The 9,563-nt window shown below is 54.5% G+C and overlaps 1 protein-coding gene across 2 annotated transcripts; it reads left to right on the forward strand.

Annotated features, from left to right (window-relative positions):
* Positions 1 to 269: 269 nt before the first annotated feature.
* Positions 270 to 8,664, forward strand: SELENBP1 (selenium binding protein 1). Of its 2 annotated transcripts, XM_003259236.4 has the most exons (12): positions 270 to 359; positions 3,188 to 3,244; positions 3,403 to 3,515; positions 3,769 to 3,954; positions 4,639 to 4,759; positions 6,060 to 6,242; positions 6,511 to 6,689; positions 7,119 to 7,197; positions 7,281 to 7,402; positions 7,684 to 7,776; positions 7,924 to 8,042; positions 8,263 to 8,664. In XM_003259236.4, exons 1-12 carry the CDS (start codon positions 356 to 358, stop codon positions 8,423 to 8,425), a joined length of 1,419 nt encoding a protein of 472 aa, XP_003259284.2. In that variant the 5' UTR covers positions 270 to 355; the 3' UTR covers positions 8,426 to 8,664. The 2 variants fall into 2 exon arrangements, with proteins under 2 accessions (XP_003259284.2, XP_030680407.1); XM_030824547.1 differs by lacking the exon at positions 270 to 359 and having other exon boundaries at positions 3,058 to 3,244.
* The last annotated feature ends 899 nt before the right edge of the window (positions 8,665 to 9,563 follow it).

Here is a 9,563-nt window from a genome sequence, read left to right on the forward strand (position 1 = left end):
CCAAGAGGCGGAGGTTGCAGTGAGCCGAGATCACACCACTGCACTCCAGCCTGGGCAAGAGTGAGACCCTGTCTCTAAATAAATAAATAAATAAAGCACAGGCTCCCACATATACACACTTAAACACATACACGCACACCCCATAATTCAAACACCAGTTGCCCTAGGCCACTTGAGAGTATCCTGGCCAGCTGCCCTGAGTAGTTTACTCTGGGCTACAGCCCGGGCTGTCCTCCTTCTCTGCCCCACCCCCAGCTGGTTGCATAAATTCCCTCCCTTCGCTCCTTCCCTGGAACAGTGGCCTCTGACACCAGCACAGCAAACCCGCCAGGATCAAAGCGTACCAGTCGGCAGCATGGGTAAGGAGAGGGGTTTCCAATCACGCATTGCCTGCTCTGTCTGCCCCTAATTTGGAAGGCCCTCCTCCAGAAAATGCTAGAAAACCTGGGTGGGGAGCTGGGGAGGGAGTGGTGGACTCTGCTTCATTGTCCCCAGTCTGCACATCCCCTCCCCCGCCACCCCACTGCATTTCCCAGCTTAGCCAAACTTTCTGAGGAAGACGGGCAGAGGCACTGCTGGGAGATGGGATCCTGGGCCCTGACTTGGCTCCATCCAGCAGAGGCTAGGGCCAGGGTGCCTTTCTGCAGCTGGGAAAATCAGATGGGGGCTCTTAGAAAACACCACTAGGTCCCTGGCCCTCACATAGGAGAGAGGTGATCCTGATTTCGGCCCTGGGCCAACTTTGTACTCCAGCGAGGTAGGGAGTCCAAAGCCTTTCTGTGCCCAGGTCACTCTCTAGCTACTCCACACAGCAAAGCTCTTTGGGAGGGAAATCAGAAACCCCTGCGCTCTTTCACTGGGGACTTGTTTCAATGCCTCCCCCACTCCTAAATCCCCCTTGGCCCTGCTATTCTTCCATCCGTAGGCTTCTGGGTGACAGGCTAAGAAGGAACTGAGGTTTGGTTGGGAGGTCCTTCCCCGCTCGGGGCTGGCTCTTCCTGAGGTGGCAGAATGCCCAGCAGCCAGCCTGGCATGGAAAACCCACTTGAGCTTTCCATGAGTCCATCCCAAACCCAAAGCTGCTCCGAGACCTTGCTTGAGATGCTTCAGATGGGGAGTATTCCCCAGAAAGAGGAATGATGCTCCCTGGGGCCGCAGTGGCATGCTGGGCCTGACCCTAAGAAATGCTGGGGCTGGGGTTGCTGGGGTGAGGGGTGGGCCGAGGCTGCAGAGTGGGCAGCTCCTCCTCTGCACTTTTACTTCCCTCTCAGCTTCTCCCTAGCTTTGTAGTTTTTGTATCTCTGTCTTGATATCTTGGAGTTTTTAAATCTCCTTTCCCTTCTGTATCCAGCAACCTCCTTCCCCACCCCCTGGCATCTGGTGCCAAGCCCCGACTTAGCAAGGTTGTGTAGCAGAACCAGTCTCCTTAACTCCTGTGAACTGGACCTCTCTCTCTCTCCCCGGCCCACCTCCAGCCCTCTCTCTGGGAATCAAGCACTTCCTGGCATTCTCCTCTCCTCTGGCACAGCCCTTCCCATATTTACACAGTAACTCACTTTTTTTTTTTTTAGTCAGAATTTCACTCCTGTTGCCCAGGCTGGAGTGACTGCAGTGGCGCGATCTTGGCTTACTGCAGCCTCTGCCTCCTGGGTTCAGGTGATTCTCCTGCCTCAGCCTCCCAAGTAGCTGGGGTTACAGGTGTATGCCACCACGCCCGGGTAATTTTTGTATTTTTAATAGAGACAGGGTTTTGCCATGTTGGCGAGGCTGGTCTCAAACTCCTGACCTTAGGTGATCTTTCCGCCTCAGCCTCCCAAAGTGCTGGGATTACAGGCATGAGCCACTGCACCTGGCCTAATTCACTTTTATGAAAGGACTTTGGAATACATTGTCTTATTTGTCCTCCATATCTACCTAGCGAAGTAGGTAGAATATCATTATTGCCCACTTTTTGTAAATGAAGAGGAGAAAATGGAGAAATGGGGCGTCAAACCTGGGACTTGAAACCAGGTTTCCAGACTCTGAACGCTGTTGCTGCCTCTCAGCTTCCTAGGTCCCTTGGCTGCTGCGAGTGGGAGTCCCAGGCCCCAGTGGAGGCCCCACTCTGCCTACTCCTGGCTCCCCACTTGCGGCCCAGCTGTGAAGGCAGAGGCTGGACTGGCCACAGGACAAGGCAGGAGACAGGGCCCAGGCCTGTGGACTCTACTCCAGGGTTTCTTTCAGCCTGCCGCCCCCTCTGGGTTATTCTTTAGCCCCTGCTCCCCAGCAGGCCCCAAACTCTGATGCTGGGGTGCTGGCAGCTGTGATGTCCCAGCCCTACTGCACATCTGCTGACTTACATCCGGGAGATTGGCGTGGCCCCTCTTGCCAGACTTCAGAGATAGGGAGGGTTGCTCCCTATCTCTCTGGTGAGCAGGCCTCTGGGCTCTCCAGAGTTGGGCCAAACACCTTACTTTACAGATAAAGGAAGTGGGGCACACCCGGGGTAGAAACTGGCCTGAGGACGTCCAGCTGGTATTAGCCCCAGATCCTTGGTTATGTAATCCAGCCCTTGGCTAGCAGCCTGGGATCAGGACCCAGGGGAGAGAAAAGCAGGAAGTGGCCTCCCCCTGATATAGAAACATCTTGGTGAAGGGAGCTGAGCAGGCGCCACCCCGCCTCCCTGAGAGCGGCTCCTCAAGAATAGCCAAGGGTGCCTGGGCTTCAACCAGACAAACACAGAGCTGCACACCTACTGCACCCTCGTGTTTACTTCTCGTAAAAGCCCACTGGGAAATTCTTACCATCTCCATTTTACAGAGGATGCAGAATTGAGGCTGAGGAACTTCAATACTTTGCCCAAGCTCCCCTGGCTAGTCAGTGGTGGGCTGGGGTTGGGCTCCAAGTCCGTGTCATGTTCACCACACCACACGACCCCGGCTGCATCAGCCCTCCTCCCACCCTCCCGGGGCCCTGCTGGGCTGTCTGTCCACCTTCAGGTCATGTGTCTCCAGCTCTTCACAGCACAACCTCACCCTCCTCAGGGCTCTGAGGGGGTGGAGAGGACAGGCCAGAGCGATGAGGCTGGAGTGGGGACCTAGGCCAGCCGCACTGCCGTGGCCCGCTGGGATGTGTGCTGCAGGATGTGCGGAGGGAGCCTTCACCCTCCAGAGCGTGGCCCAGCCAATGCGCCCCATTGCTTCCACAGCTACGAAATGTGGGAATTGTGGACCTGGCTACTCCACCCCTCTGGAGGCCATGAAAGGTAATTGCCCATGGTCTGAGAGCCAGCACCCTACTACTGATTCCACAGCTGGGGGTGGAGGGACTTCAGACCTAGCCGCCACCCTCTGGCACACCCAGCACTTCCCCTGCCTTTCCTTCCCACCCTGCTGTCCCTGCTGCCTGCTTTCTACCCTGCAGGACCCAGGGAAGAGATTGTCTACCTGCCCTGCATTTACCGAAACACGGGCACTGAGGCCCCAGATTATCTGGCCACTGTGGATGTTGACCCCAAGTCTCCCCAGTATTGCCAGGTAAGGCGGGGCTTGGGTGCCAGCTACTTTGAGACCATAGCTGCCCTCATCCCTGGCCCTGGGGCCCCCCTTTCCAGCTCCATCCTCCTTGGCCCTCCCTGGGTATGGTTGTGCAGGCTCAACCTGGGACAAGGGGAGTGCTGAAATCCAGCCTGTGCCATGCTTCCAAACCAAAATGGGTCCACAGGGGCGCCTCTTCCAAAAGTGGACAGAGGAGTGGCCTGGGAGAGCACCACCTCTCCCCGCATCCTAGGTCATCCACCGGCTGCCCATGCCCAACCTGAAGGACGAGCTGCATCACTCAGGATGGAACACCTGCAGCAGCTGCTTCGGTGATAGCACCAAGTCGCGCACAAAGCTGGTGCTGCCCAGTCTCATCTCCTCTCGCATCTATGTGGTGGACGTGGACTCTGAGCCCCGGGCCCCAAAGCTGCACAAGGCATGTCCTCTGCCCTTGCCATCTTAGTAGACCATAAGACACCTGCCACCCCAGGCAGTCTATGGGCAGGAAGCCAGACCTAAACCAGCAGCCTCCAGCTCTTATGCAGCATCTGGCTCGGCAGCAGGGAGGGAGGATGGACCTCAGAGCAGAGTCTACCCAGGCATTCTGGGTCATCAACCTCCAGCACGTGACCAGGGCATGGGAGAAGAGGGGCAAGGCTTCTTGTTTTACTCCGAGAGAGGGAGGGAGCCATTTATTCCCCCATGCAGTTAGGAGCTCAGGGCTTCTCTTAAAAACTCCGGTCCCTCCCAACACTTCGTTTAGTGCACTCTTGGTGCCAGGCATTTACTGTGTTGTCTACTGGTAATACAGAGTTGACACTGGTGTGGGCCAGCCCGGGAGGAGCTTATGGTTTCACAGGACTGCGTGTGCCTTCAGGACACATAGGGAAAGGTCAACGCTTTCTGCCTGGGGAGTTATTAGCAATCTCTCTGACTTTCCCTTGCTGCTCTGTAGAAGTTACCAGACTGAATCTTTGTCATATTCCCACAGGGAGAGTTGTGTCCATGTTTTGAAGGAAAAGATGACAGAGTCAGCAGATAGAAGTAGGGGAAGTGTGGAGGTTAAGAGCAGGGACTCCCAGTCCTGTATGATTCTGACACCATTCCCCACCCCTTCCAGGTCATTGAGCCCAAGGACATCCATGCCAAGTGTGAACTGGCCTTTCTCCACACCAGCCACTGCCTGGCCAGCGGGGAGGTGATGATCAGCTCCCTGGGAGACGTCAAGGGCAATGGCAAAGGTACCTGCCAGCACTGTGTGCTCATGAAAACTTCCACAGCTGTGAAATGTGGGAAGCATTTTTCTGTGGGAGGAGCAGAATGGAAGGGGAGGGTTGGAATGACTTCCCAAGGAGAACCAGTGAGCTGGATCCCAGCCAGTATTTTAAATGTTAGCAAGTAACTTCAGTTTTGAATATTTCTATTAAGATGAGTCTTCACTGATGAATTCAGTTCAAAGTTATAGTCAAAACAGGCCAGGTGTTGTGCCTCACACCTCTAATCCCAGCACTTCAAGAGGCCGAGGCCAGCGGATCGCTTGAGCTCAGGAGTTCCAAACCAGCCTGGCCAACATGGTGAAACCCCGTCTCTGTGTTGTCTGCTGATAATACAGAGTTGGCACTGGCAACTCTGCACTAAAAATACACAAATTAGCGGGATGTGGTGGTGCAGGCCTATAACCCCCACTTCTCAAGAGGCTGAGGTAGGAGGATCACCCGAGCCCAGGGAGGTCAAGGCTGCAATGAGTTGTGATTGAACCACAGCACTTCAGCTTGGGCGTCAGAGTGAGACCCTATCTCAAAAAAATGTAGTGAGCAGAATGGAGCTTAGACTACTGGAGGAATCCCACTCCAAAAGTGGGAGGCTGGACAAGAGAAATACCAGGTGCTGAGTCCCAGAAGATCTCGTGGGAGAAACATTCCCGCTGTGGTCTGAGAGAGATGAAGTTGACAGGAGACAGGGGGACTAGTGTAAAGGCCCCCCTGCCACCTGGCCAACTTTGAATACCTGGATGAGACGAGACCCTTTGGATGCCTGAATTTTTTATTTACTTTTCTTTTTTCTTTTTATTTTATTTTTATTTATTTATTTATTTATTTTTTGAGATGGAGTCTCACTCTGTTGCTCAGGCTGGAGTGCAGCGGAGTGATCTCAGCTCACTCCAACCTCCGCCTCACTGGTTCAAGAGATTCTCCTGCCTCAGCCTCCCGAGTAGCTGGGATTACAGGCATGTGACACCATGCCTGGGTAATTTTTTGTATTTTTAATAGAGACAGAGTTTCACCATGTTGGCCAGGCTGATCCTGAACTCCTGACCTCAAGTGATCCGCCCGCCTCAGCCTCCCAAAGTGCTGGGATTATCGGCATGAGCCACTCTGCCCCCGGCCCTGGATGCCTGAATTTAAAGAACTGGCAAATCCAGCAGTGGAGGTGGAGGCAATGGGCTTATAGCCTCTTAGACATGCCTGAGGGAGAGGGCTGGAGGGTGGGGTTAGTGTCTCTACTGCCTCTACCTGCCACCCTGCTTCCTTCCCTGTTCAGGGGGTTTTGTGCTGCTGGATGGGGAGACGTTCGAGGTGAAGGGGACGTGGGAGCGACCTGGGGGTGCTGCACCGTTGGGCTATGACTTCTGGTACCAGCCTCGACACAATGTCATGATCAGCACTGAGTGGGCAGCTCCCAATGTCTTACGAGATGGCTTCAACCCCGCTGATGTGGAGACTGGTGAGAATCCCCGCATAGTCCAGCAGGAGCCTTGGGCCCACATCCCCTTGCTTTCTGCTCCAAATCTCCCACCCCCGCACTTCCCTCCTGTGGCCCCAGAATCTAAGGGAGATGGCATAGGATGTACTGCATGCTCAGATTGCTCAAGCGTCCTCCTGATCCCTTCAATCCATTTCTTAACCTTCTGCCCTGATTGATGGCCCAGTCTTTGCCCATGCCTTCCAACCCCTGATGCTGAACCTATCCTCCGGCCCCACTCCCACCCCAGGACTGTACGGGAGCCACTTATATGTATGGGACTGGCAGCGCCATGAGATCGTGCAGACCCTGTCTCTAAAAGATGGGCTTATTCCCTTGGAGATCCGCTTCCTGCACAACCCAGACGCTGCCCAAGGCTTTGTGGGCTGCGCACTCAGCTCCACCATCCAGCGCTTCTACAAGAACGAGGTGACATACGCCCTCTGGCCCTCCCCTCTCAGTAGTCTTGTCAGCAGCTCTACCTAAGCAGGCTTCTGTAACGGTGCTCCCAGGCATCTCCAGGAACGAAAAAAAACAAGGCTGCATGCCCTGTCTCTCTTCTCTCGGTGCTAGGGCGACTTCTGCCTGAACCCTAACTGGCCGTATTTATTCATTCATTCAAAAACTACTTAGTGAATGTCTGTGCTAGGCACTGTGCTATGTTCTGGGAATGCAGTGGTGAAGCAGACACAACCCCTGCCTCAAGGGGTTTGCATGAAGTTAGATCCTGGTGGCAAGAAGGCCGGGCATCTATTCTCTCCCTCCCAGGTCTGGGCAACCCAGATCTAACCCTCAGTCCCCAATTCGGATAGGCTAACCTCTCTGCCAGCTAACCTCACCCTCCACCCCTCAATGTAGGGAGGTATGTGGTCAGTGGAGAAGGTGATCCAGGTGCCCCCCAAGAAAGTGAAGGGCTGGCTGCTGCCTGAAATGCCAGGTGAGTGCCTAGGGCATAGGAAAGTTGATTCTTGGCCTGGGAAACAAGAGTCCTTAAAGGCTCTACTGGCCCCCTACCCACAGGCCTGATCACTGACATCCTCCTGTCCCTGGACGACCGCTTCCTCTACTTCAGCAACTGGCTGCACGGGGACCTGAGGCAGTATGACATCTCTGACCCACAGAGGCCCCGCCTCACAGGACAGGTGGGGACCCTGGCAGGAGGAGCAGAAGGGAAGGAAGGAAGGAGAAGAGAAGCTGGGGATGAGGTGGATGGTCTGAAGCAGCTGCAGGATGATGAGGGAGGTGCAGGAAAAGCAGACATGTGTGCTGTGGGACAGCGCAGGCCCAGGACTGTCCAGGCCAGGGATGGGCATGCAGAGCATGTCTGAAAGGAGAGAGGGATCCCAGCCAGGCAAGCTGCTCTTCCTGCAATGTTTGTGCCTCCCACTATGGTCCTCCTTATCCTCTGCACCTCCCCATCTAGCTCTTCCTCGGGGGCAGCATTGTTAAGGGAGGCCCCGTGCAAGTGCTGGAGGACCAGGAACTAAAGTCCCAGCCAGAGCCCCTGGTGGTCAAGGTAAGAGCCTCTCCCCCTACTTGCTGGACCCCTCAGACTCATGCTTGAGGAATATGAGCTGAGCATGCTCTTGGGGTTGGGGTGGTGCCTGGGGTGGTGCCTAGGATCTGTGTGTTACCCTGGGCTCTGACCTCTGGTTTTCCCAAGGGAAAACGGGTGGCTGGGGGCCCTCAGATGATCCAGCTCAGCCTGGATGGGAAGCGCCTCTACGTCACCACGTCGCTGTACAGTGCCTGGGACAAGCAGTTTTACCCTGATCTCATCAGGTGAGAAGCAGACACATGGGCTCACCTCCCCAGCCCTCCTCTTCCAGAGGGGTCATTTGGCTTTCTGAAGACTCCTCAAGGAGACCCCTGTACCCCACCACACAGATGGCCCATTGAGACCCTGGTCATTCCTCCTTCCTCAGGAGCCTTCCCCTAAAATCTTAGGGGAAGGGGGCAGCCACCTCTGACCTCTCCCTTACCCCGTTCCCTTTTCCACCAGGGAAGGCTCTGTGATGCTGCAGGTTGACGTAGACACAGTAAAAGGAGGGCTGAAGTTGAACCCCAACTTCCTGGTGGACTTCGGGAAGGAGCCCCTTGGCCCAGCCCTCGCCCATGAGCTCCGCTACCCTGGGGGCGATTGTAGCTCTGACATCTGGATTTGAACTCCACCCTCATCACCCACACTCCCTATTTTGAGCCCTCACTTCCTTGGGGACCTGGCTTCATTCTGCTCTCTCTTGGCACCCGACCCTTGGCAGCATGTACCACACAGCCAAGCTGAGACTGTGGCAACGTGTTGAGTCATATCCATTTACTGACCACTGTTGCTTGTTGCTCACTGTGCTGCTTTTCCATGAGCTCTTGGAGGCACCAAGAAATAAACTGGTGACCCTGTCCTTCAGATGGCCTTGTCTTTGGGGGCCTGGGGCCTGTGTCTCCTCTTCTGCCTACCCTTTGTATCTTGCACAAGAAAGGGCTAAAGAGGCCTCCGGCGGGGGGGCGGGGGGGCGGTTATGGTAACTAGTTCATACCAGTGATTCCAACATGATGCTAATAATGCCAAAATCTCACTTTTATGGCCAGATAGAATCTGAAAATTTTGGGGGTGATTGTCACAAGGAGACCTGGGGGTAGAGAATGTAAATCGGTGTTTCTAAAGTTTTTTTTTTTAACCCATGCTTTCTTTTAATGAACCTAAAAATCTCACCCATCACTCTCAAGAGAATGTAATATGCTTCCTCACACACAGGAGACCCCAGGACCCCTGTTGTGTATAGTGTAATATATTTCCACTGATGGCAAGACTGGGAGAACACAGCTGTTGGGAGGTTTATCAGGTTGCTCTTGCATTGCTATAAATACCTGAGACTGGGTAATTTATAAAGAAAAGAGGTTTAATTGGCTCATGGTTCTGCAGGCTCTGCAGGAAGCATGACGCTGGCATCTGCCTGGCTTCTCAGGAGGCCTCAGGAAACTTACAATCATGGCAGATGGTGGAGGAGGAGCACAAACATCACATGGCCAGAGTAGGAGCAAGAGAGAGAGAGCGAGGGGTGAGGAGCCACACACTTTTAAACAACCAGATCTCAGGAGAACTCACTCCTGATCTCGAGGATAGTACCAAGGGGGGTGGTGCTAAACCATTCATGAGAAACCCACCCCCCATGATCCAGTCATCTCCCACCACGCCCCACCTCCAACACTGGGAATTACAATTTGACATGAGATTTTTGGGGACACAGGTTCAAACCATACCATTCTGCCGCCAGCCCCTCCCAAATCTCATGTCCTTCTCACATT

Source organism: Nomascus leucogenys, chromosome 12 (genome assembly GCF_006542625.1).
Source record: "Nomascus leucogenys isolate Asia chromosome 12, Asia_NLE_v1, whole genome shotgun sequence".
Lineage (NCBI taxonomy): Eukaryota > Metazoa > Chordata > Mammalia > Primates > Hylobatidae > Nomascus > Nomascus leucogenys.

Excerpts from the sequence above, each read along its gene's own strand:
- SELENBP1 (XM_030824547.1), top strand. The coding sequence starts at position 3,058 with ATGAGGCTGGAGTGGGGACCTAGGCCAGCCGCACTGCCGTGGCCCGCT. Across the intron at positions 4,760-6,059 it reads CGTCAAGGGCAATGGCAAAG|GGGGTTTTGTGCTGCTGGAT; the intron begins GTACCTGCCAGC and ends TTCCCTGTTCAG. Across the intron at positions 7,198-7,280 it reads GCTGCTGCCTGAAATGCCAG|GCCTGATCACTGACATCCTC; the intron begins GTGAGTGCCTAG and ends CCCTACCCACAG.